At 53.4% G+C, this 25156-nt stretch overlaps 14 protein-coding genes across 14 annotated transcripts; 6 read left to right on the top strand and 8 right to left on the bottom strand.

Annotated features, from left to right (window-relative positions):
* Positions 1-250: 250 nt before the first annotated feature.
* Positions 251-573, bottom strand: N7510_003488 (DPY30/SDC1 family protein; the record flags this gene model as incomplete). The annotated part of the gene is made up of 2 exons (XM_056975414.1): positions 251-347; positions 407-573. The coding sequence occupies 2 exons, from the start codon at positions 571-573 to the stop codon at positions 251-253; spliced, it is 264 nt and encodes an 87-aa protein (XP_056835370.1).
* Positions 574-748: 175 nt separating this feature from the next.
* On the top strand, positions 749-2700 carry N7510_003489 (uncharacterized protein; the record flags this gene model as incomplete). The annotated part of the gene is made up of 2 exons (XM_056975415.1): positions 749-1206; positions 1323-2700. 2 exons carry the CDS (start codon positions 749-751, stop codon positions 2698-2700), a joined length of 1836 nt encoding a protein of 611 aa, XP_056835371.1.
* A 316-nt stretch (positions 2701-3016) lies between these two features.
* N7510_003490 (VRR-NUC domain-containing protein) lies at positions 3017-3226 on the top strand (the record flags this gene model as incomplete). Its single annotated transcript, XM_056975416.1, has 1 exon — positions 3017-3226. The coding sequence occupies one exon, from the start codon at positions 3017-3019 to the stop codon at positions 3224-3226; it is 210 nt and encodes a 69-aa protein (XP_056835372.1).
* A 349-nt stretch (positions 3227-3575) lies between these two features.
* Positions 3576-4352, bottom strand: N7510_003491 (40S ribosomal protein uS15; the record flags this gene model as incomplete). The annotated part of the gene is made up of 4 exons (XM_056975417.1): positions 3576-3749; positions 3806-3852; positions 4047-4079; positions 4151-4352. 4 exons carry the CDS (start codon positions 4350-4352, stop codon positions 3576-3578), a joined length of 456 nt encoding a protein of 151 aa, XP_056835373.1.
* Positions 4353-4906: 554 nt separating this feature from the next.
* Positions 4907-6331, bottom strand: N7510_003492 (8-oxoguanine glycosylase OGG1; the record flags this gene model as incomplete). The annotated part of the gene is made up of 2 exons (XM_056975418.1): positions 4907-6197; positions 6246-6331. The coding sequence occupies 2 exons, from the start codon at positions 6329-6331 to the stop codon at positions 4907-4909; spliced, it is 1377 nt and encodes a 458-aa protein (XP_056835374.1).
* A 255-nt stretch (positions 6332-6586) lies between these two features.
* Positions 6587-8509, top strand: N7510_003493 (splicing factor u2af large subunit; the record flags this gene model as incomplete). The annotated part of the gene is made up of 4 exons (XM_056975419.1): positions 6587-6694; positions 6754-7312; positions 7363-8429; positions 8483-8509. 4 exons carry the CDS (start codon positions 6587-6589, stop codon positions 8507-8509), a joined length of 1761 nt encoding a protein of 586 aa, XP_056835375.1.
* Positions 8510-9922: 1413 nt separating this feature from the next.
* N7510_003494 (uncharacterized protein) lies at positions 9923-10366 on the bottom strand (the record flags this gene model as incomplete). The annotated part of the gene is made up of 1 exon (XM_056975420.1): positions 9923-10366. The coding sequence occupies one exon, from the start codon at positions 10364-10366 to the stop codon at positions 9923-9925; it is 444 nt and encodes a 147-aa protein (XP_056835376.1).
* Positions 10367-10454: 88 nt separating this feature from the next.
* N7510_003495 (RNA recognition motif domain-containing protein) lies at positions 10455-11589 on the bottom strand (the record flags this gene model as incomplete). Its single annotated transcript, XM_056975421.1, has 4 exons — positions 10455-10909; positions 10974-11326; positions 11391-11490; positions 11553-11589. 4 exons carry the CDS (start codon positions 11587-11589, stop codon positions 10455-10457), a joined length of 945 nt encoding a protein of 314 aa, XP_056835377.1.
* Positions 11590-11847: 258 nt separating this feature from the next.
* On the bottom strand, positions 11848-15291 carry N7510_003496 (putative PHD finger domain protein; the record flags this gene model as incomplete). Its single annotated transcript, XM_056975422.1, has 2 exons — positions 11848-12805; positions 12860-15291. 2 exons carry the CDS (start codon positions 15289-15291, stop codon positions 11848-11850), a joined length of 3390 nt encoding a protein of 1129 aa, XP_056835378.1.
* A 457-nt stretch (positions 15292-15748) lies between these two features.
* On the top strand, positions 15749-16374 carry N7510_003497 (uncharacterized protein; the record flags this gene model as incomplete). The annotated part of the gene is made up of 4 exons (XM_056975423.1): positions 15749-15771; positions 15847-16094; positions 16151-16228; positions 16283-16374. The coding sequence occupies 4 exons, from the start codon at positions 15749-15751 to the stop codon at positions 16372-16374; spliced, it is 441 nt and encodes a 146-aa protein (XP_056835379.1).
* A 377-nt stretch (positions 16375-16751) lies between these two features.
* Positions 16752-18189, bottom strand: N7510_003498 (N(6)-L-threonylcarbamoyladenine synthase family protein; the record flags this gene model as incomplete). Its single annotated transcript, XM_056975424.1, has 2 exons — positions 16752-18021; positions 18074-18189. 2 exons carry the CDS (start codon positions 18187-18189, stop codon positions 16752-16754), a joined length of 1386 nt encoding a protein of 461 aa, XP_056835380.1.
* A 355-nt stretch (positions 18190-18544) lies between these two features.
* Positions 18545-19945, top strand: N7510_003499 (PP2C family serine/threonine-protein phosphatase; the record flags this gene model as incomplete). Its single annotated transcript, XM_056975425.1, has 1 exon — positions 18545-19945. One exon carries the CDS (start codon positions 18545-18547, stop codon positions 19943-19945), a length of 1401 nt encoding a protein of 466 aa, XP_056835381.1.
* Positions 19946-20448: 503 nt separating this feature from the next.
* N7510_003500 (uncharacterized protein) lies at positions 20449-20802 on the bottom strand (the record flags this gene model as incomplete). The annotated part of the gene is made up of 1 exon (XM_056975426.1): positions 20449-20802. One exon carries the CDS (start codon positions 20800-20802, stop codon positions 20449-20451), a length of 354 nt encoding a protein of 117 aa, XP_056835382.1.
* A 1415-nt stretch (positions 20803-22217) lies between these two features.
* On the top strand, positions 22218-24405 carry N7510_003501 (citrin; the record flags this gene model as incomplete). The annotated part of the gene is made up of 3 exons (XM_056975427.1): positions 22218-22397; positions 22454-23635; positions 23689-24405. The coding sequence occupies 3 exons, from the start codon at positions 22218-22220 to the stop codon at positions 24403-24405; spliced, it is 2079 nt and encodes a 692-aa protein (XP_056835383.1).
* Between the last annotated feature and the right edge of the window lie 751 nt (positions 24406-25156).

Consider the following 25156-nt stretch of genomic DNA (forward strand, 5'->3'; position numbering starts at 1 on the left):
GACAGCCGTGGCTCATACAAGACCCATCCTATTTTTTTCCTGCTCGGTATTTTACTATCAGCAACGTATAAATAGTACAATTATCTCCATATTCTCGCCTAGTAAATGAGAGAAATGCCAAGATTCGAGCACGAATACTGAATATGTCTATAAAGTCCTTCTGCACGACCTCCGAGCGCCATTGAACGCCAATAAGAAATTCTCATAATCATCTTGAAGCATTAACACTTTTCAAACAAGATCTCTTCCTTTACTCCGAATCCTTCTTCGCATCCCCCGCACCGCCTTCAAGTTCATTGCTCTTCTGAAGAAGGAATTCCCCCAGCACACGCAGTGGGTTAGAGGGTCTAAGATAAGCCAATTAGACAAGTATCACACGACCTAAGGTTCAAAACGTCATGCTTACTGGTCCTTAGCAACGGACTTCATGCCCTCGAGCAGATGCGGCACAATCTTCTCGTTCAGATACACGCGTGCCGGAGCGCCGCCGGGACGCACCTGCGTTGTGGCGGTAGCATTGGATAGATCGTGGAGAGGCGTGCTGGAGGTACCGGCGCCGTTGGTCTCGCCCATGGTGGTGTGAATGGTGGTTTGAGGGAGAGTTAAACTGGAGATGTTAATCAATCACGCCTGCAAACACAACAAACACCCAATCGAGTATTATGGGTCAGGTGATCTCGTGTTCCTCTCGCGCCTTGGTTTCTTCGTGTCATTCTCTCTACCCGATGTCTGCAAGATCCCTACCAGTATGTCCCTGCTGGACTACTGGGAGACACAGCGCGGGAAGCGCAGAAAGGTGTCCGGCGAATCTTACAATGAATCCTCTATCGTTGACCAAGAGGCCCCACTGAGTCCTAGTCCGTCAGTGGAAGTGGCAGACACTCCCGCTCCAGCATATGAAGATGCTGAAACTCAGATTCCTCCGAGTAGCCAGACAGATCTGGAGACATCCCTCCCTCCGATTAAGACAGATGATCAAGCTATCGAGGAGTACGAAGCCTCTCACGCAGCAGAGCAGGAGGGCGACTCTGAACCAGGCCTCCACGTGAGGCTCCGAGACGGGGTCTGGCAGAAAGGACGAAGCTCGATCTATGTCGATGCCTTCAATCTCGCTTTGGATACGGTGCTCGCCGAGGAATCACACCTCTTTGACGAGGCCGAGATGGAGGTTTTTAGACAGTGGAGAGAGCTGTCCTATCAATCCCAGTATCTGTATGTTTTTGCTTTCTAATCAATTCACTGGTGTGTTAGTTAACGATTCCGAGATATGTACGACTATTTCTTCGCAAATCGTCTGCTTGGCATCGTATCGGTCGACTCAGCTCCTACTCTGATATTTCAGACGTGTCTGCAGTGGCTGCTGACCTGCAGCGGGATCAGTGCTTGCCAAAGTCTGAGGATGAAACCTCAGATCTGAGCTCTACGTTTAGGTTTGCAGATGGCACAAAGGAAATTACCACGCTGGAGGAAGCCTCGTCATTGCTTTTGCTCGAGGAACTGAAGGTCTTTGCTAAAGAAGCCAAAGTCCAGGGCAAGAGCAAGAAAGAGCTGGTTGCAGCTCTGCTTCAGTCCAGCCAGACTCAAACTGGACTTGGGTGGAAAGGGAACGAAACTCCTAGTAACAGGGACAGTCACTTTGTCCAGAAGATTTTGGACTACACCGGAGACTGTATCAGGCTTGCGGCAGGCCCTCGGGCACTCTTCGAACGGGTGCATTTGGTGTTTTATCGGTCGACCGAATGGACTGAAAAGTCTCTTACCACCATCATCCTCGCGAAAATATCCCGGAGGAATTTCCCCGAGTACATTGTCTGCCGGTCCAACTCGATTTTCCCATCTAGAGCAACGTTGCTAGAATTTGAGTCTGCAATTCGGACACAATACGCCGTCGACAATATTCTCGAGTTCAACGGACCCCCAACAACGGAGTCATTACAGGAAATAATTGATCTCGCAGACAAGTTCTATCCGCGATGGACAGAACTAGTGGAACAAGAACAGCAGAAAGAAGATTCCATCTACGAAAGTGGAGAGGGCGCGTATCTTCGTCGCTTCTCGCCGGCTTGGGTGTATACGAGGATTATCCACAAGAGTCTGCATCCACTCGGCCGGTTTAAGGAGCATAAGAGAGAGCATGAGGTTCTCTGCAAGCTTCTCGCTCAGCGTCTTTTCCACGCTGCTCGGCGCGGAGCATGGTATCAGCGCAAAGCATTGCTGGAAGAGCACTACATGTGGGCACTCATGCCGTCTGACGGCCAGAATGAAGAGCAACAGCGCAAATTTTGGAAACGAAACGCTCTGCGGACCTGCGAGGAAGGTCTGGAAGATCCGCTCTGCCACCTGATCTACCATTATGACCTGCAGAAGCGGATCACGAAGCTCGAGAAAGCGCTGAAGGTCGTGAAGAGGGAACAGCATGATTTTGGGTATGTCATGTTGACCAAGCCCGCCGAGCGCACTATTGAAGGCATTCGCATCGAGCGCGAGGACTCGCCTACGCGAACACCAGATCCGCTTTCCAAGCGCGGCCGGCCAACGATCTGGATTGATGAGCGAGATGAAGGCGCCGAGTGTCGAGTAGAAAGTATGTGTCTGAGTTGGTACCGGGACCATGGCTGGAAAGGGTATCATTCTGAGGGCGGCATAGTGAGAACATTGGTATGCACACTATTATCCCCGATGCTCACCATCAGGTACTGATCAAGTACGTAGTTCGGCTACCTCTTCTACGACATCCTCTTCACCTACGTCCCAAACGTTTTCCAGACCCCCCTTCCAAACCTGTCCTCTCGACCTACATACAGACGTCTTCTACCCATCCCGCGCATCCGAAATCAACCACCGGCTCGTGGAAATCACCAACGGCGCCGCCGAGCGCATTGTCCGCGCCGTTCATGAGCGCGAATTTGCCGCCCAGCCCTGCGCTATTGGCATCGACTGGTCATTTGAGCTCGGTGACCTGCTCGAGATCACCCAGTGCTTCCGGGGTGAAGCCCTCGCTGCCATCTGCAAGGTCATGGCGCAGGAATACCAGCAGCGCGGTGGAGGCATCCCGGACTTGTTCTTGTGGAATATGGAGAAGCGCGAGGTCATGTTCGCTGAAGTCAAGTCAGAGAATGATCGGCTAAGTGATACACAGCGCCTGTGGATTCATGTTCTCATGGGTGCGGGCGTGCAAGTCGAGCTGTGCAACGCCGTTGCGAAGGAGGTGCGGGTTATGGAGTGAGGATTTTGTAAATAGCATGCACATATATACTGCATTCGCACATACTCTGAATCTACACTACGAGTTTGTTGTGATTTGATCCATGTACCGCCGGAGCAGGACCGACATGCACGGCCATGATGAAGATGTTAGGTATCGTAATATTCTTTTTTGACTAACATATCTAAATCAATAAGAAGAGATGTAGTGGCACATCTCATCCCAGACCCAGACACGGCCACCCTGTCAAAAGCCTTCAACAAAGGGTGCGGGGATGGTTACCCTTCGTAAACATCACAGACCCCAAAAAATTGCAACTCCACGCAAGCACACATTTCTGACGACACAAAACAAGCACATGTAAATGCATTTATGCGACCAGGGTGCTGGCGGTGGCGCTCTCGTAGCGCCAGGTGGGGGGCAGGACACCGACGGTCTTGTAGTAACGCGACAGACGGTGGATGCGGGACTCGATCAGAATCAGGCGGAACTTGCTGTCCTTGTCCTTGCGGTTGCGCTCGAGGTGCTTGCGGACGGCGACGGCCTGAAGGCAACAGGATTAGCGGGAGAGATAGACGGAAAGAAGCAAAAATAACTCACCTTCTTGATCAGGAAGTAAAGGTCCTCGGGGAGTTCGGGAGCGAGGCCTGTATTTCAAATCTCTCTGTCAGTCTAGTTCGGGACCAAGCAGAGGCATAATAGTATTATAACCCGGCGCACAATTGTGCAGTCCGGCAAGGGTATGTCGAGCCATTGCGCATTTCTTCAATGCACAGTCGCTGACTGTCCCTTGTTCATCCGAAGGAAACGGGGGGGATGCTGGCGAGTGAAGAGTTCGTACCGCTCGACTTCAAGATACGGAGGATCTTGTTACCTATTCACACATGATCGTTAGCATCTCCATTACCACTTTTCTTCGATGTTTATTTTTGAAGGGAATCGTACCAGTGACAATCTTGACCTGGGCAACACCGTGGCTGTCACGGAGGACAACACCGATCTGGGAGGGGGTGGCACCCTTCTTGGCCAGCTTGCAGATGTGATCCACGACCTGGTCGGGGGTGACCTTGAGCCACGCCGGGGCGGCGCGGGAGTAGGGGAGAGCAGAAGAGGCAATGCCCTTGCCCTTGCTGTGAAGGCGACCCATTTTTGCTGGTGATGTGGTGGTCCGAAAGGATGTCGGGGTGCTGGTCGGATGGTCGGTCGAGAAGATCGAAATGTTGCCGGCGAGAATTTGGCGAGTGGATGTGTGTGTGGGTCACGTGTGTGTGTGCGGTCAGGTGACTTGCTCGCTAATTTTGTTGCGGGAAAATTTAGTTTCCTCTTGTTTGGTTTCACCTCACTGTAATTATGCTGTTGGCTAACCCAATTACAAGGTCAGTTCCTCCTTTGGACTTCACATCTCCCTCTCTCGTGATGATACTCCTATTTTTACTTTTTCTGGTACCTCTTATGTCAGGGGGCGTGTCTTCGGACACGGCTCCGATGATCTAAACGGACTTCTGATCTTGCATCTCTTTTGCTCTGGAACATTTACGCTCCCGTTGTGACAGTCTTACTGACTGCCACTCAGAATTTAGGTTATATAAAGACCCTGGATGACCGAATATCGCGGATTTACGCTGGCTAATAAGGCACCCTGGATCAATCAATGGTATCTGATAAATGCAAAATAATCATGTCACATCAATCGCAATGTAATCAGCCACTGCGTAGTCGTTTCGACACTCTCCTCGTCTCTGTAGTCTGAGAAGCATGGACGATGGCATTGGGCTTCTTTCGTTTCTTGCTGTTCTTCTCCGTGCCCCCCTCTGCGTCCTCGACTTTCACCTGGGCTTCCCCTTCTTCTTTCAGTAATTTCAATGCCACCGCCGTTTCCACTTCCGTCTTGATCTCCACCTCGTCCTCGTTCTTGACATCTCTCGCTTCGACCTTGACCTTCTTCGTGGCCTCGAGCCGATCCGCAAAGGATCGCAGGTCCGCCGTGAAGAGCACACTATGAGCCCAGCCAGCCTCTTTGCCCCAGAGGTTGCGGAAATGGTTGCCAACAGCGTCATAGGTCGCCTTGGTCAAGGACTTGTTCGATCCCTTGCCGAAACGGTAATCTCTCTGCGCAATTTGCCAGACTACCCAATGAATTAGCCTCGGCTTTCCCAAAACAATGCTGAAATGCTCACCATGCGTATCCACCGGCACGGACTCTCCCCAGCCCAGACCCATCAGAGACACACAGTCAGCGACCTTCGGCCCGACGCCCTGCAAATCGAGAAGCTTCTCATGGGCATCGCGGTATCCCTGGCGTCCCTCCGGTTGCATTTCATCTGCTGGTCTAGGCTCCACGCCAAATGCAGGCGACTCGGGGTTGCTCAACCCATCTAGCCAACCCTCGGGCCGGTCTGCGCTCACCATTAAAGCAGTCTGCCAGATATATTTTGCCCGATATCCAAACCCTAGTGTGCGAAGATTGCCTTCTACCTCATTGCCAGCCAATGCTTCTGGAACTGGGAAGTCGTGATAGGCATGCTCGTCGACTGTTGCAACATATGGACCGTAATTGGTGCACAGCTTTGCCACCATCTGCGAAATGCGCGCGATGTTGTTGTTGCTGCTACAGATAAACGAGACGAGCGCCTCCCATGCATTTTGGCGTAGGATTCGGATCCCAGTGAACTGGGCGGCCTTCTTCTTGAAATTGGGGTCTTGGGATGACCACTGGGAGTACAGATCACTCAGATTGATGGAAAGGTTGAAATAATGCTTGATAATGTGCAAAATATGGTCGTCATCCTGAGTCTTGCGGGAAACAGTAACGCTATCACTGTCTGACTCGGCTCGGGAAGGAATCTCGGATGCGGGTGGAGTTGGAAGATGGGTACCTCGTGGTGGCGGCTTTAGGGTTCGGTAGTAGAGATAGTTTGAGTCCTGCTTCAGAGACAGAAGATGCCCATAGAGAACGCATCGCCATTCTTCGCTCTCGGGGATGTGATGCCATCTGCCAGGGAGTCAGTGCACATTCAAAGTGGTTCGCTCGGATGCATACCTGAATGACTGTCCACATCGGAGAGTAGTGTTAATACACAGCTCTCCCAGACTTATGGGTAGCCGTTTCCACTCTGTGAATACCATGGTGGTTGGGAGTGTCAATAATGTCTGTCTGATGAAAGGTCATATTCTGCCCCTTTATTCTCAAGGCGGTACCCACTTCACCGCCCATCCCCAAGCTCTGGATCCGTAAGTTTTCCCCTTCCGAGCGACTCTTTGCAGTCCCCATCTCTCTCTGCCGTGCCACAGTATACGACCATTCGGATCTCTGGTTGAGGTCTCTGCGCTTTTCAACTGTCGCCTTTAGAGAAGAGCATTGGAATTTTCAAGGCTTCCATCATGAACGGTGACACCTATTCTTCCAGAGGTACCGACCCCATGCCTGTGGATGCGACTGGAGCTTCCGCTAACTCGAGATCAGATTCTGGGCGCTCGCGCGATCACTTTGTGAGTTTGGAACTTGTGGCGACTTGTTATCTGCTGCATTCAACTAACATACTCATCAGCGCGACGAGCGACGGGAGCGCGACAGAGGCGAAAGAAGACGGTCACGGTCTCCTCACCACGGACGGGGGTCGCGTCGAGAACAGGAACAGAATTCATATTCGTCCAGCCGTGACTACCGTGCCAGAGAACGCGAAGACCGCTACTCCAGCCGCAGAGATGACCGGGAATGGGATCGAGGAGACCGAGGAGATCGTGGTGGTGACCGTGGTGATCGTGGCGGTGGTGATCGTGGTGGTGGTGATCGTGGAGGTGGTGATCGTGGAGACCGCCGACGCCGGGATTTCGATGACAGGCCTCCTCGACGGGATTTGTTCGAGGACCGTCCTCGGCGCGGTGACCGCGGCGGCGACCGATTTGACCGTGGCGACCGCGGCGACCGCGATCGAGGAGGAGACAGGCGGGAGCGCAGGAGAAGCGCCACACCCCCACGGAAGAAGGAACCGACCCCCGATCTGACAGATATTCCTTCGATCCTGGAGCGGAAACGTCGCCTGACCCAGTGGGACATCAAGCCCCCGGGCTACGAGAATGTAACTGCGGAGCAAGCGAAGCTTTCGGGTACGTATCTCTCACCCATTGATGAATGTATGTATCTGACTCTTCTATAGGAATGTTCCCTCTCCCTGGTGCACCCCGACAGCAGCCCATGGATCCCAGCCGTCTGCAGGCGTTTATGAACCAGCCCGGTGGCTCGGCGGACAACTCGGCTCTCCGGCCTTCCAACTCACGCCAATCCAAGCGTCTCTTTGTGTACAACATCCCGTCTGGCGTGACAGGGGATAGTTTGGCATCCTTCTTCAATCTCCAGCTGAACGGCCTCAATGTTATCGAAAGTGTCGACCCATGCATCTCGGCTCAGGTGTCCGAGGACCACTCCTTCGCGCTCCTGGAGTTTAAGTCGCCCAATGACGCGACAGTTGCGCTGGCCTTTGACGGCATCACCATGTCGGAGCATGAAGGCGACGATGGCAAAGGATTCGAAGTACGACGACCAAAGGATTACATCGTCCCCAATGGAAGTGCCGAGCAAGAATACCAGGAGGGCACACTGCTGAACGAGGTTCCGGACTCGCCGAACAAGATTTGCGTCTCGAACATTCCGGCGTATATCCCGGAGGAACCCGTCACGATGCTGCTTAAGTCCTTTGGCGAGCTGAAATCTTTTGTCTTGGTGAAGGATGCTTCTACGGAAGAGTCGAGAGGAATTGCTTTTTGCGAGTATGTTGATCCGACTGCCACCTCTATCGCCGTCGAGGGATTGAATGGCATGGAATTGGGTGACCGTCACCTCAAGGTCGTGCGCGCCAGTATTGGAACCACCCAGGCCGCCGGCCTGGACATGGGTGTCAATGCCATGTCCATGTTTGCCAAGACCACATCCCAGGACCTCGAGAGCAGCCGAGTGCTGCAGCTTCTGAACATGGTTACTGCTGAAGAACTGATGGATCCCGAGGACTACGACGAAATCTGTGACGATGTCCGTGAGGAGTGCTCCAAGTATGGCCGCATCTTGAGCCTGAAGATCCCCCGTCCATCAGGCGGCAGCAAGCAGTCGGCCGGTGTGGGCAAGATCTTTGTCAAGTTCGAGACCGTCGAGGGAGCCACCAATGCTTTGAAGGCGCTGGCGGGACGGAAATTCTCTGACCGCACGGTAGTGACCACCTACTATGGGGAGGTACGTTCCTTTTTACCATTTCTTGTCTTTGGCAAATACTAATGTTAGTGCAGGAAAACTTTGACGTGGACGCTTGGTAAAAAGGAAAAGAAAACACTGTCCTTCCGTACTTATGATTTTCTTGTCTTTCCTCGGGGACCAAGTGCTCGGAGCAAGGAGGGTTCGGGATGTACTACCCATGGATGTACCATAGCAAATATCAACTTGTGCTGTCCAGCTTTTTTTTCTTCTGCAGATTTCCGACAATGCGCATTGTATTAATGATGGAATCAGGCAACTACCTGAGCTGCCACCGTCAACCAACCAACCAACTTCTTCTTTCTGCCCACCCTCATTAGTCCTTGGCTGTTACGGAACACGGTCAACGGCGAATGCCCATTCTGACAGGAGTCCGGAACAACCCCGACACTAGCTCTACCGAGGAAATAGACTCTCGGCCTTTCCTGCCCTCGGCTGAGCTGCTCCTAGCAGTGCCACAATACACACGGCTTCTGCCTATGGCCTATGGCCTACGGCCATGTACGCTAAGTGGTGTACGACCTTTAGAAGGCTCAACCCAACGATTTTGCAAATAGGCGAGGTAATCAGAGTCAAAAAGCCTGTTTATAATTATGAGTGGAGATTTTCATCGCTTGCCATCCGTTGCTGTTAAATTTTAGTACTGATTCTCTGGTTTTGATCGACACAGGGGAGGTCGGAGGGCGCGACAGACCAAGAAGAGAAAAAGAGCACGAAAGGAAAGCTCCAATTCCAATCCAAGGCAGAGTTATGATCTATTCCTACTCTTCCAAAATCCGTTCTATAAAGTAGAGATATTACACACCGGTTTCTTGTCATGAGTCCAATGCCTTCTGATATACTCTGCAGTGGACGCACATTCGGATATCTACAACTTCAAGTATAGGATCATCGAAGGCATGTGTAGTGCGATTTCATTAGGGAACTATGGTGTAGAGATACATCAGGTCAAAAGCCTGCGGTCTAAACCTTGTCAATCAGAAAGAGCTACATGAGCTGTCTTGAGGGTTCAGGGTAAATTAGGTGGAAGTAACAAATAACCCGATGTGTAGCACAGACAAGGTGGTAGTCACATAAACCTATCAACCGTTGCCGAGCAGATTCATCCAAGAAATCTGTATCATCAAATCCGGGCGGGCATAAGATGACATACCAAAAGGTCGAGAGATTCTCGATGTGTCCTGATGTAGAGTGGTGGATCCCTTCCAGGTCAAATCGTACAAGAGGCGTCATCCGCAACTGGCCAAAAGAGAATAAAATCAGCTCTTGTTCCCCGTGAAACAGCTCACCTTGTAAAAGCCCGCTGGGCAGAACAAGCCTGGATTTACTGCCGATTGTTTCCAAGGCCTCAGCAGAAAGTCGCAAGTGGCGATACTACAAGCGCAAAAAAGGCGACCAAGACTGTGTAGGCGGCATGAGACACTTTGTGTTCCGGAAACCAACCGCGCAAGAACAGATTTGAAGGGGAGGGGCGTTTAAGATGGATGGCCTCTGTCGAATACAACCGAGCCGTTACTGGAGGATGGAGTTGTGTTGCACAAGAAGCGTAATAAGGCGAAACTAGCGAGACTGACACGACCAGAGACCGGAAAGAGTTGAGACAACCGAATTACAGCGTTTAGTGTGTGTGATGTGAAGAGATTCTGTTCCTTTCCCTTGCCGCTAGAAGAGTTTCCCGAGGAGATTTTCGCCAGACAGAAAGCAGCCACAATCATGCGACGACCGAAGATTGACGACACAAGATGTTCCGAGGACAGTTGCAGAGTCAGGTCGCAGCAATGGTTGATGGCGCACCGATTCAATTCGACGAGACGCACTTTTTTTGGAAACAAAGGAAATAGGACAAAGACAAATGGCAACGACGCCCCCACCGTGGCCCCGTTGTTTTCAAGACCCGCAATTAAACCATTCCGAAGCATACAGAGGGGAGGAATCAAATGACAGCAAAGGGGAATTTGGGGAAGGAATAGCGATCACAAGATCAAACTACTCATTTCTGTCAGCAACCTACCTGCTGCCGTAGCGGTCATCGGGACGGCCCTCGTAGGAGCGACCACCATTACCGCCGGCACCGCCACTATAGGCCTCGCGAGGCTCGCGGGGAGGCGCAGCATCGTAGCTGGCAGGGTTGGCATCGCGATCGTAGTAGCCACGGTCACGACCACCGCCTTCACCACCACCACGGCGGTCATCGCGGCTGTAACGGTCCTCGCGACCACCATAGCGGTCTCCACCACCACCACCGCCACGGTAGCCACCATAATCGTCGCGGTATTCTCCACCACCGCGGTAGTCACGACGACCAGAGTCACGGCCACCGTAGTCGCCACCGCCGCGACGGTCATACGAGTCATAACGGCCGTAGCGGTCATCATCACGACGACGCCAGCCACCACCTCCATAGCCACCACGGCGGTCACCGTAGCGGTCATCACGGCGAGGGGGGCCGCCGGGTCCACGCTCTGGAATGAATACATGAGTATTTTTGATGGAACATCGAAGAAAGGGGGAGATGGGAAAGCTTACCGCGCTTGGGGGGTCCGAAGTACTTGCCAGGAGTCGGGGTACGAGGACGGCTGCGACGGGCCTTCTCGATGCTGAGAGTGCGGCCCTCGATGACCTCGCCCTGGAGGCCTTCCTTGGCGGCATCGGCCTGGTCGGCAGCGGCCATATTGACGAAGCCAAAGCCACGGGACTCCTTGGTGTGGGGGTCGAGCATGATCGAGCAGTTTTCCACATCACCGTACTTCTCGAATAGGCGCGAGACGTCGGACTCGGTCAGACGAGGGTGAATGCCAGTCACGAAAAGGTTAGAGCCGGAGTTCTGGGCACCCTCCTCATCGTCATCCAGAGGTTTACGAATCGCCGAGGGTCTGGGCCTTTTGATCATCAGAATTAGGGACTCGATCCCCCATGAATGGGGACAGGAGTGGAAAGGCATACCGGTCGTCGGGGCGGCCATTGGGGGAGCGGCTGCGGGCACGGTCGCCTCGGGGCTCATCACGGGGAGAGGCGCTGCGGTCGCGCTCGTACCGGGGTTCGTCTATCGACGGGCATCCCAGAGTCAGCAGCTGCATCATCCGGTAGTCGTTTGATGATACTCACCGGCATAGCGGCCGTTATCGTTGTCGTAATCAGCCATGATGGGAAGGGGGAAGCTGAAGGGCGATGGGAGGAGAAGAAGGAGAGGAGAAATCGAGAGTCGATAAGACGCCGGAAAGGAATAATATGCTGAGTCAGCTCCCTCGCTGCGCGCCCAGTCGGGTAGTTAAGAGCAAGACAATCCATTCATTACTACTACAAGTTCGTACAAAAGATTAACCCAGCCTAGACGCCACCTCCATCCTTACACCGAATACTCAATCCAAATTAACATGTCCATAGAAAGTAGCCGCCTGCCTCAGCGTCGCCGCCGTCGGTTCCGTTGCGACCTCGACGATGACTTGGCCTTGACGGCAAGTGTCTCTGGAGCAGCCGAGTCCATATCCACATCGTCCACCAAATCGTTGAGCTCGTCCTCGTCCAGTTCGCTCAGCTCCTCGCTCATACCACGCATCACGTCTCGGCCCGTCCATCGCTCCTCGTAGATCGTGGTACCGACTGGGTCAAATGGTTCCATGTACCATTGGATACCACCCTGCGCCAAGGGCAGCTGCTGGTCTTCATCGTTCAGCAGTGGTGTCGGGAGTCTCTTAGGAGCGATGTATGGTCGGACAGTGGGGTTCTTCTCAGACTCTCCATTTGCAGCAGGGGGTTCTTCAGCACCGGATGGCCCAGACGCAGGCAACTCATCACCGAAAGGCTGTACCTCCTCCTGCTCCTCGACTGCCGACTCCGTAGTCTCTGCGGCGGGCCGTTCCTCAGCTGATGCATTTCCTTTCGCGCCAGCTGCCTCTTGAGATTCAGCGTTGGTGTCCGGTACTTGGTCCAGGTCCATTTCTTCAGCTGTGACATCTGTGATTCGCTCGGTGTCACCTTCAGCCGGTTCGACGGAATCGCCTCGGCGAGACATCACGCTGTGGTCAAAAATCACGTCCAGCTCCTTCAGCTCCTGCTCGAACGGTTTGCGGTTCAATTCGCTTTCCTTCCTGATCGCATCTTCCAAGGCAGGCTGGATGGCTTTGATGATCCGTTTTGCCAGCTTCCGCTTTTCACGTTGTTCCAAGCTGAGTTCCGGAGCACGGCCACTGATCTGCGCCTGGAGTTCGGCGGTGTCGCCAGCGGGCTGAACGCCAATCTCAGATGTAAAAAGGTTCGCCAAGTCGGCAGAGAAGGTCGCGACAGATGGGTAAAATCGGTCTTGAAGCCGCTGGCGAATGGACAGCAGGCCGTACGCAAAAACACCTTTGCTATCGAGCCTGTCAATTCGGGTCAGTGTCAGATACTCCAAAACAGAATAGAACCAGACTTACCCTTGGGCTTTCTCGAAAATCGGCCAGAGCAATGGGAAAATAGGGAAATAAACCACATCGACAATGCTTCGAAGCATCTCGGCATCCTTCAACTTCTCCCTCTCGCGCTTCTTCACCTCATCACACAGCATCCTGAGTCGGTCAAGATCCTTGTACAGTCTCTCGCCGAACTCGATGCGACGGTTCAGGCGCTTGTACCCGGTAACACCCATGGCGACGTAATCTCTTCGCGTCATCTCCATCGACGAAAAGGTCTCGAGCTGGAGCTGCAATCTCTTGAGGAGGGCCGCTCCTCGCCGGGCTTCCCGCTTGAGAGTCCAATACTTGCACGCCTCCTCGGCGTACTGTTTCCTTTGGCGCACCGTAAACCGCGCAAGGGTCGCCTGCACAGCGTTGAGAACGACCTGAGGAATCACAGGCGCACCAGACGGCAGCTTCCAGACCGTTCGTGGTGGCCCTTGAAGACGCTTGCGCTTATTACCACTCACAGTCAGAGTGATGCGGGGAGTAAGGGCCTGTTGGTTTTCATCGTAGTGACCGCCAGCCGGGTGTGTTTCCAAGGAGAGGGCCTGAGCCTGGCTGTCGCCCCATCGTCTTCCTTGCATAGTGTTGCGATAGTACTCAATCGCGTCAGCGGTCGCAGCATCGGTACCATGCTCCAGTCGCCAGTCTGGCGAGACATGCTTGTCACAGTAAGCTTTCAGAAGATGGGAATCCATGAGTCCATGGCCAATCTTCATCTTCAGGTAGAGTTGAGCCCGCCGTGCGCATGAAACATGGAACGCAACAAAGCAATTCTTGTTGCTGCACTGGATCGAGGCACCCATCTTTTGCTTGCAAATGTAGCAAAGTAACTTCCAGCGGCTACGCGGCACCTTTTCAACGTCCGTCACAGGCTCCATAAGCGACGGATTTCCGATAGACACCTCGGGAATCCAGATAGCACAGAGAAGGTGAGCCCACTTCGATGATGTTGTCTGCTTGAAAGCGCCCTCGGTATTCGGACAAAAGATGCAGTTGGTGGTGCCCCGGCCAAGTAACTGACACTTGCGACAGAGCCACTGGCCCTCCGGGATGAAGGGAACGCCATAACATTCCTGATGCACGGCTAGGTCGCAGCCATCGCAGAACACAATGGCATTAGCGTTCTCACAATCGCCGTCATCACAAATGGCGCATCTGCTGTCCTGTTCCTCTCCCGGGCCAGCGGTCTCTCCGTTCACCGCCGCTGCGGAGCTGGAGCGCGGCCGATGCGTCTGCGGTGGCTTCGGATTTGGTTTAGGAATGCGCTTTTCAAGAGCGTGCCACTCCTTCTCGATTTTGGTCATGGTGATTTCGAAGATCGCCGGCTTGATGGGCTCCAGTTGATCCTCTCTTCGCTTGAGGTTGTAGTCTTCCAGCCACTTCTCATCCTGCTCATCCATATCATACTCCACTCGCCCGACGGTGGTGTTGACATCGCCATCTGTCGTGGCAGGTTGAATAATATCCATGTCATCTTCTTGCGCGCCTTCGGTCATTCGGATGAAACGTCGGTCGTGACGAACAAACAAATCGCTTTCCTGATAGCCCACACTAGCCATCGTTCGATCAACATAGTTCTGTGTGCCGACACCCTTCCTTTCATAAAATGTAAAGGGGTCTTTGAGTCGAAACGAGGGCTTAGGCAGCGTCAACCTCTCTCGAGGATTCGGGCCCGGTGGCGGTATCACTTTTGGACCTTGTTGAGCTATGAGCTGGCTCAATATGGCTTCGGGACGGCGTGGAGGGCGCCCAGGTCTACGCTTAAAGGGCATTGGAGACGCCATATCAGCAGACAGGCCCAGCGGCGTCCCTGAGCCATCTTGACTGGTGGTCGTCGTCGTCGTAGCCAAAGAATCTAGACTCATGGGCCCCGAGGGGGCAGGGGTATCGACGTCCACTGATGTGAAGACAGCCAGCTTGCAATCAATATCCAAGTCTGGATGAAACTCCTCCCAGCCACGTTCCTCGCGAGGCTTGTACCCATCTCCCTGTTGCAGCGCAAGGGCAGCGGCCGTGGACGAAGGGTAGCGAGCGCGGCTTGGATTCTTTTCTCGTCTGGGACGCATCACAGAGGGCGGCGTTGTCGGCACCGGCACAGGTGGTGGTGGAGGAAGCAGGGTTGGAGGAGGGGCTCGGACAGGCTGAGGATCGACCTCGCGCGCAGCAGGACGACCACGAGCGCTGGAAGAGTGGCGTCTGGGCGTGTTGTTCTTTTTCGGAGTGTCTTGGGTCTTGCCGACATCGATGAAGCGACCTCCTCCCCCAGGACCACCGGGGACATATCTGCGCTTCTTCGAAGGAGGCGCGCCGTCAGGGGAGTCGACCGCCGAGCGCGAGACTTTCGAGTGGGGTCTACCTTTGCTTCCGGATAGTCTGCCCGGGAGGCTGCGTCGGGAGCTCGGCGCCATCGTGCATCGCAAGGTTTGGGACCAGGGGGATGAGCTTCGGGGTACGGGATTGCAGATCGCCGCCTAGTCTGCGGATAGGCCACGCAGGCGCGTCAGGGAGGACTGAGGCGCCACAAGGTGTCGAGGATGAAAAGGGTGTCCGGGACGACCAGGCCAAGAAGGATAACAAAGACACAAAAGAGATATCTTGGAAGGGAAACAGCGTGCGGGCGCAGAGAATGGACGGATGGGAGGGCAAGAGAGAGTGTTTGCTTTGTTATCCGACGGAGAGAAGCTCGGACCAGTTTATGCCTGGGGTGTCGATTCCCCATACAATTACATACGAGCATAGCTCCCTCTCTCCCTCTGCCTCTCTCTCTCTTTCTCTCTCCCCCCTTCCCTCGAACTTGGCCCTCTCTGCCTTCCCCGACCCCGAGAAGGCTTCTTGAAGACCTCATTCCTACCCTCCCATATCAGCATGAGCGGCCCCGGTGACGACAGGTACGTCTTCACCGGTCTCGTCACTGGCGCCGTACCGTAAACGCGCGCTCTCCAACTCCGCTGACCTTCCCGCAGATGGCGTGGAGGACCTAGTCGCCAGTCGTCACAACGCCAGAACCGCGGCGGACAAGGTGGCCAGCGTGGTGGCAATGCTGCTTGGAGTGGCTCGGGGCCAGCGCAGGAGCAGCATGTCCCCGTCCGTGGCTTTAATGCTGCCGAGACCAAGAATGCTCTGAAGAGAGGTGAGGAACGCTCGACAAGGAGGACTAGTGGGACTAGAGGGCTGACAATGCTTTCTTTTGCCATTGATATAGGTCCCGGAGGTTCGTCGGTCTCGTTCTCTCTGCCGCTTCCCCAAGTCTAATCAATGTCCCCGCAGAACCAAAAGCAACGTTTTACAAACCCACAGGGAAAGACTCGAACAACCAACGATCTGGTGGACCCTGGGGCTCGAAAGGTACACTCGCTACACTGTCCATGCTGGTTAGATATTAATTGTTCATTCCTGCAGCAAACACAATGGCCAACGGCAAGGACTTCTTCGTCGAGCTCCGGAAACAGGTCGCAATCTTGCAGCGAGGCGGAACTCCCGCAGGCGGTTGATCATGATCATAATATGATTGACGACACGACATGACACTTGTTATTGCATAGTGTGCCGGAGGAGGGTTGGGTTGGGTTGGATTAGCTTTTGAGAGCGGAAAATGAAGATTGGTTAGAACGGCACATTCATGGATACCCTTCCAAGGAACTTCGACGGGGGGAACGGACTCCTCGGTTGATACTCGTATTGTTACATTGCACCGGCGTCTCTGTTGAGCTGTCTGCTCTTGGGAATTTGAGTGGGCCATCTTGAAGTGTACATTCACTCGTTGACAGGAGCATGGACTTTTTGTGCTGGCTATGCCATACACAAATCAAATATGAAAAATCAAATAAGAATGGGGTATCTCTCGTAGTAGTATACAGGTCTATATCCGTCACACCGTTCCAGCTCGAATCCACCCACTCGGCCCTAGGATCCCACCATCGTCAGCCTGCGGATCGAGCGTCCATTTCCGCAACGCCCGACAACTGAGATCAGAGCGCCAGCCAGCTTCGAACATCTCAATGCCCGCCCATCCAATCATTGCTGCGTTGTCAGTGCACAGATACGGTGGCGGAGCGACGATATCAACATGTCCAAAGCCACGCACATTCAAAAAGGAACGGAGCACATGCATGAGGAATTTATTCGCAGCGACACCGCCACTGACAACGAGAGTCTTGACGTTCTCATCTTCGCCCTGGACCCTTGGCCGCAGAGCTTCGAGGGCGATAATCGTTCGCGACGCAAGGTGCTCAAAACAAACTCGCATTGCTTCCCGTCCCAGCGCAACACGCTCGTCCTGCGACAGGGTCTCATCTGTCTTGTTTCTCACAATTTTTCCAACCATGCTCGAGATAGATGAGAAGCTGAGCTGCAGGGTTCGCGTATTGGCAAACGGCGTCGTGACACTCCATCCCCAGGGACTCCGGTGTTTGGCCACTTCTTCGCCTCGATTTTTCGGTGGGCGGTAATCCGCAAAGTCGGCTGTGCCATTGGGGAAGACAAACTGTTCCAATATTTTGCCATACATGGTGTTCTTGGCTTCCTCGAGCAGGGAAGGTGGGAGAATATCCCGTGCGGCTTTGTCGAGAGTTTCACCCATAGCGACGTCGTCGCTCGAAGCCAGAATCGTGTGGTCTGTGAGGGATTTGGAATGGACCAGGATCGAATGCCCTCCCGAAACAAGGATGGACAGGAACGGGAATTGAGGCGAGACAGTTCCTGTCTTTTCTGAGCTCGCGCTAGCTGTTTCCGCCAGACAAGAAATCAATCGAGGTGTCAGCAAATGCGCTTGCATATGATGCACCCCGACCATAGGTATCTGCCAGGCGACAGAGAGCGCTTTGCCCGTATCCAGTCCGACGGAGAGATTGGACCGCATCCCGGGCCCTCTGGTGGCTGATATGAAATCCGGCCGGCGGCGAAGTTTGTCACCAACGGGTATGGTTTGTTCGCCTTCATTTCCCAAACTGGCAGGTAGATGTCTCATCGCTTTCTCGACCAGTTTTGCCATGCTCTCCTGGTGAGACTCGAGCGCGAGGATCGGGTGAATGCCTCGATGGGCCCGTGAATCCGCCGTCACATTTTCTAGGAAATGGATCTTGGCCGCGTGTCCTGTGGCGTGCGCGCATTTCTCGACAATTGCGACCGAGGTATCGTCACTGTAGAGAACTTGGTCAGCGCGTTCACATTTAGTTGGAGGTTTGGCCTTACCACGACGTTTCAATAGCGAGTGTGAGCAGGCCCTGGCGGCGTTGTGGGCTGAGAAGGGCTCTTGACGCGCCCCGTACCGACCTGCGAATCGCAGCGGGGGCTGTCGCGACAAACATGGGTTGGGAAGTTGTCGATTCTTCAATTGAAGCACTCGAGCCTACAGCGGCGAAAAGGAATGTGCACGGGCCACCTAACCCTCAAAAGTAGCCCTAATTGCCAAGTAGTAGTTGTTCGATGGGGTCAGTCTTCCATGTACGATGGCTTGTCGGTCTAGTTCTCCGAGAATATTCAGTAGTAATGACAATACTCCCAGCAGAGATATAGATCCAATCCAATTAACCCAGTATTTCACTGGACTGGCTGAGTTATACAGTGCACGTGATGGCCACTAAGCCCGATCTGGCTTGTTATGCCCCTGTTCAGCGTGGAGTACGACATCCTCTTGCCTACTACATCCTCACTACTTGAAAGATGTTATCATTGGGCGTTTCTCGAGCTGGTTTAGGCCGAGCGGCCTCATCAGTTGGCCGAACATACTCGACGAACTCGGCAAAGCATCCGCCTTCGAATCGGAGGAGAAACGTCGCACTCGCCAGCGTGATCAGCACTATGCCAGGCCTGTGGTGGTTCACGGCCACCGACGACAACATTCCACTTCTGAAGACTACGCCAGTGGATCATTGGGACGTGGAGCCAGGCCCTTCAAAAGACCAAGTGACTCGCATGATATCCGAAGGGGCATATTCTTTCCCTGTCAAAAGTGTTGCTGGCATCAGCAGATACGATGGCACCCAATTGGGCTCCAATAGCCTATGCGAAGACCGATTTACACATGGCAAACTTCCTTCGCCGTGGGATGATGGCAGTCAATGGATGGCCTGGGCCATTTTCGATGGGCATGCAGGCTGGCAGACAGCAGACTTGCTGGAGAAGCAGCTCCTCCCTTTTGTACGGCACAGCTTGAACCAAGTGAAGCCATCTTTGAACGATGAAACTGTTTCGTCCGACTTGGTTCAGCGTGCGATCATCAAAGGGTTCTTGAACCTCGACGACTCGATTATCAAGACAGCCTTGCGGACAGCTCAGAGCAAAGAACCACTTTCAGAAAAAGTGAAGAAGCTGATGCCTGCTTTCGCGGGGTCCTGTGCTTTACTCTCTCTGTACGATCCTTCCACTCGCTCGTTGCATGTGGCGTGCACTGGTGATTCACGGGCAGTGCTGGGGCAACAGCTGCCCAACGGGACGTGGGAAGCAATACCGTTATCTGTGGATCAGACTGGTAGCAACCAAGAAGAAATTGCCAGGCTGTACAAGGAACATCCAGGCGAAAAAGAGATCGTCAAGGAGGGCCGCGTGCTAGGAGTGATGGTCTCGCGAGCCTTTGGCGATAGTCGGTGGAAATGGCCACTAGACTTCCAGCAGGAGATGAAAGAAAGATTCTTCGGTCCATCTCCGCTGACTCCAAAATATGATGTTCGAACCCCGCCGTATCTGACCGCTGAGCCGGTCGTGACAACTACAAAGATTGACCCCGGACGACCTTCGTTCTTGATCATGGCGTCGGACGGGCTGTGGGACTCGCTCTCTAGCCAGCAGGCTGTTGATTTAGTAGGAAAATGGATCGGGTCGAGGAAAAGCATACCTGCGCCAGAGTATGAGGCATTTGATTTTGGCCAGGGAGTAAGTGAGAGGTTTGTGGAGGGGAGAACGACTGTCCAAGACGGTAATAGTGCGGTGCATCTAGTGCGCAATTCTCTCGGTGGGAATCACCATGAAATGATTGCAGGACGGCTTGCCTTTAGCCCTCCGTTCTCTCGGCATCCACGGGATGATATCACGGTGCAGGTAGTGTTCTTCAACACGCCGGTTTAAAAGATCTATAGTGTGCTGGACTCAATTTGATTTAGAAGACACGTGAGACTAGGCCTGCAGCACTTATAACTACATACGAGGCTGACTACGGATGACGTTGTGTATGTATATCCCGGACTGTAACGACCGACTGGGTTAAATTAAGGGTTGATATCAAGTTCATAAATCCGAGTCCCATCATCACGTCATAAAGGTAATCGTTTCATCAGCACACCGACGCATCATCTTCTCTTCTCAGCTCCAGTGCGCATGTAGAACACCGAGTGTAAGCTCAATCTGGGTAGGTACCTAAGTAGCTTTGGGTGTGTCCTTGATAAACATCTTGTCTGCGAAACGATCTGCAGCTGCGAATACACCACTCGGCTGGAGGGGCAGTTCGTCACTCACTTTTGATTCCCCAACCCCATATGGTCCGCTGGGGAGGGATGTTGAGCTCTGAATCGAGATGGCGTTCTCCTCTGATCTTCTTGGTCGTCTAAATAATGCAGGTCGCTGTTGCATCGTTACGCAGCCCAGCGTCGCTCTTCGCGGGTCATCTTGGTGTGCTTGCCGTAGTACTCGTCCGGGTTCTCAATAGGTGTCACGCAGTAGACAGTTGGGGTACCCTTGAATTGGATGTTCTTTGGGGCGCTTGATCGCGCGGCCGACGACTGCTTCTTGAGGATGCTCTTCGACGAGCAGTTGTTCGTGTATGAATAAGAAGGCACTTGCAGTGACGAGAATCTTTTGCTAGATGGGCTAGCTGCAGAGATCGGCGAGATGGGAGTGCGAGGAAGTGCACCCGGCGACTTGAGCGGCCGGGAAACAGTCTGTGCAGCGGCGATACACAGGGACAACTTGGGTTTGGCGGCGTACATTGTGAAGATGAAGATGCACAGAAGGAAGGTATTGACAGAGGGATAGAAATAGCGATGTTGTTTTCTTGAAGAAAAAAAAATGAACTTTGATCAACAAAGTCCACCTAGACGGTGTGGTGGAGAAAAAGATTAGGGACGTAGAGTCAAGTCAAGAAGTAAGAGCAAAAGGATCGTCTGGACCAGCCGAGACGAAGCGCGGGACGAAAATAGAATGAAGAGAAAATAGAACAACCTCAAACAGCGATACACCCAGAGTAGGGGCGAGGGCGGCTATATAGTGAAGGTTGGGGTTGCTTAGCGCCGGGCTCATGCACCCTGGCCTATCACCATCACACCGATCACGCCCATCACTTGAGCTGCTGCATGGGGAGCTGTGGGTTCTAGCCAATCACGGGAGCTATCTCTCCAGTTCCAGGTGATGGAATTGGGAATGTGCAGGGAGTGGGAGCATGTATACGGCATGGAGGTAGGGCTCGGTCCCATCCGAGTGGGAGGGCTTTCTGCACGGATCTGTTTTCAGAGGATCATCTGACAGGGAGATGGTGGTCTATGAGTCTAGAGCATATCTATATCCATGTTATAAATATATATATATAGCGTTGTCCGCAATTCTCTAGAAACGTCAAGTGTTGGTCTGTTAAATATATCTCTCATCCCCGCGACCATCGTCCCCACCATTATGCACAGACTAAGGATACATAACTACAGCACTAGAACCTGGCATAACACTGGGCACATCCGGCTATAATAACAGTAGTCCAGTTTCCAAGTGCGCGAACTAAACAGGCAGGTTTATCCAACCGGGCCCGGCCGCAGTGAGAGAAAGAATCGGAGGTGATGCGGAGCACGAAATCAATGTAAGCCAATCATCTCCGAGTTCTCCAACTGGACCCCGCATGATCAGGTGCCCGGGGGATAATTCCCTCGTAGTGGGTACTGGTACTTATCCCAGGATGGGTCGCCTCATACTGGAGCAAGTACCAGTACATCCAAGCCGGCTTGTGCCTGGTCCCGTGATGTCAGTCGGGCCGATTCAGGTACAGTAAGTAATGTACCCTGAGTGGCGAGAAAAAATTAATGTGACTGTGAAGCGGACAGGGAGAATCAGATCAATGGGATAGACAAGACGGTAAAAAGAAACAGTAGTAGTATAGATGCTGGACATAATCCTGTGGAGACGGCCCCATCAATCGGTGAGAAGAAAATAGTCGGGCTGGTCGCCGAATGGGCGTGTGTCGGGCCCAGGGGGGCAAAGAGCAGCTGGCCTCTTCCGCAATCGAAAATTCTTTCCTTGATCTCGACATCACTACAATCACCCCAATTCATTCATCTCACGTCCCTTCTTCCCTTTTCTCCCGTCCCCCCTGCATGGTCGCTTTGTTCCTCCGTCCCTGCACTCGGTGATCTCTGCCACAATGAGTAGTGTCAAGGAATCCGTCAAGGAGAAGCTGGTCGGCTCCACGACTGAGCCTTACCAGCTGTCCCACCAGGCCCGCTCCAATTTCATGCGCCATGCCCGGAAAGATGAGAATGGCGATCTGTACATGGGCAAGGAGGACTTTATCGATGCCATTGCTCCCAAGCAAGAGGACTACGTGAGTCAACCGCCCGTAGGGAAGCAACAACACCACTGACGCGGAGGTCATTGCAGCACAAAATCAAGCGCGACCAGTATGCCATCCTGTTCAGCGTCGCCGACCGCCGGAGGACTGGCAAGCTCAACCTCGCCGACTGGGCCACCTTCGAGAACCTCCTGGCGAAGCCCGATGCCGAGTACGAGATCGCCTTCCGCCTATTCGACCTCGATGGGAGCGGCTCCGTGAAGTGGGATACCGTGCAAGGTCTGTACAATTTGAGCAAGAGCTCCGACAGCATCCCCTTCGACTGGAATTCCGAATGGGCCTCGCTGTATACCGGCCGCACCAAGTCTCGGCACGACATGACCTACCCTCAATTCTCCCAGATGCTGCGCGGGCTTCAGGGTGAGCGCATTCGGCAAGCCTTCCACATCTTCGATAAGGATGGAGATGGCTATATCGAGCCCGAGGACTTTCAGCGCATCATCCTGGAGACCTCCCAACACAAGCTGTCGGACCATGTGTTGGAGAATCTGCCCACGCTGTGCAACATCTCGACCAGCAACAAGATCTCCTATGCCAACGTTCGTGCCTTCCAGAACGTCATGCGCGAAATGGACCTCATCGACCTGATTGTGCGTGAAGCCACCGTGAAGAGCGGTGACGGCAAGATCACTCGCTCGGACTTTCTCAATGAGGCCGCTCGCGCGACCCGCTTCTCTCTGTTCACCCCCATGGAGGCCGATATCCTATTTCATTTCGCCGGTCTGGATGCGCCGTCCGGAAGACTGTCTCTGAATGACTTCGCCAAGGTTATTGATGCATCGTGGCGCATCCCCGTCGCCGCTGCGGGCCAGGCCGGACACGAGGTCGCGACCAAGACCAAGTCGTTCCTTCACGGCTTGCTGGAATCGGCACACCACTTTGCCCTGGGCAGTGTGGCGGGTGCTTTCGGTGCTTTTATGGTCTACCCGATCGATTTGGTTAAGACCCGGATGCAAAACCAGCGTTCCACCCGGGTTGGCGAGCGACTGTACAACAACTCCCTTGATTGCGCCAGGAAGGTTATTCGGAACGAGGGTTTCACTGGGTTGTATTCTGGAGTGATCCCGCAGCTGATTGGTGTAGCGCCTGAGAAAGCCATCAAGCTGACGGTCAACGATCTGGTTCGGGGCGCTCTTACGGACAAGGACACCAATAGGATCTGGTATCCCTCGGAAATCCTTGCCGGTGGTACTGCAGGAGCGTGTCAAGTGGTGAGTTTTAATATTTGTCACTTTTTCTTCCCGCAATCTCTAACATAGTCTAGGTCTTCACCAACCCCCTTGAGATTGTCAAGATTCGTCTGCAGGTGCAGGGCGAGATTGCAAAGAATGTCGAGGGTGCTCCTCGCCGGTCAGCCCTGTGGATCGTGAAGAACCTGGGTTTGATGGGCTTGTACAAGGGAGCTAGCGCTTGTCTCCTGCGTGACGTGCCTTTCTCCGCCATCTACTTCCCTACCTACTCGCATCTGAAGACGGGTATGTTCGGCGAGTCCCCCACGCACAAGCTCGGTGTTATCCAGCTTTTGACTGCTGGTGCCATCGCCGGTATGCCGGCTGCCTACCTGACCACCCCGTGCGATGTGATCAAGACCCGTCTGCAAGTCGAGGCCCGCAAGGGCGAGACCAAATACACCGGCCTGCGCCACTGCGCCACCACCGTGTGGAAGGAAGAAGGTATCAAGGCCTTCTTCAAGGGCGGTCCTGCCCGTATCATGCGTTCCTCGCCTCAGTTCGGCTTCACTCTCGCCGCATACGAGGTTCTGCAGAAGGCACTGCCCCTGCCGGGCGCCGAGGAAGACCTGACCCCCAGCGGAAACCTCGAGCCTGGTGTCGGCATGCAGCAGGCCAAGGCTCCTCTACCTTACCTACGGTCTCGGAACGCGCTCAAGCTCATCCTCGATCTGGAACCAAACCTTGGCCGAGTGCAGGTCCCTCGCGTTGAGAACTGGCCCAAGTTCCTGCAGAGCAGTTCCAAACAGTGATTCTCTCTCCTGTTCCTTTTCCTTATATTTATAGCGACTATTTTTTGGACCATTTGCTTTTCGGTTGATTTAGCACGAGATCTCTTTTTTTCATTCCTCCTATATTTTGGTTTTGCTATACGAGGATTTGGATGTTGGCAAAAAGACACGCACACACTCACCCCTGCATGATTCCTTTCCGGCATCTTTTGTCATCTTTTTTTTCCTCCCTTGAGAAGTTCTTCTTCGGGGCCACATGTGTGCATTGTACCAACAGCGGATAGATTTGGATGGACTTGTGCAGGAGCAAAATAGAGGAGTCCCTTTTCTTCTACATTGGCTAAACCATTGGATGTCATTGCTGTTGTTATCTTGCGCTCGTTCCTGGATAGTCTCGCTGGTTGTTGGTCTGTGTTCTGTACAATATCTCACCTAGATCTAGAGCGATAGACAGATTTCATTACATGTCTGTTTGGAGAATTCCTTGGTTTCCGTTTTGAAGGTGATGACGGAGTTAGTGAGATTTGTCTGGAAGGAATATCCACTGGTAGATTTGAAGATAGTAGTATGACATGGAATTTCGGAGATATTTATACATGGGGTGAATTCTGGTTTGACAGGTGACTCCAAGTTGGACACAATAGTTTCATCCAGCCACGGGTGACATGGACGGGATTTGCTCAATAGTGATCACTCTTAAGACCAGAGTGATATCCTAGACATCCTCAGACGCTTGTACCTGGATGATAGAGCTCCTAAGAGCAGCGCAGGA

Source organism: Penicillium lagena (genome assembly GCF_028827675.1).
Source record: "Penicillium lagena strain IBT 129212 chromosome Unknown utg000002l_segment0_segment0, whole genome shotgun sequence".
Taxonomy (NCBI): domain Eukaryota; kingdom Fungi; phylum Ascomycota; class Eurotiomycetes; order Eurotiales; family Aspergillaceae; genus Penicillium; species Penicillium lagena.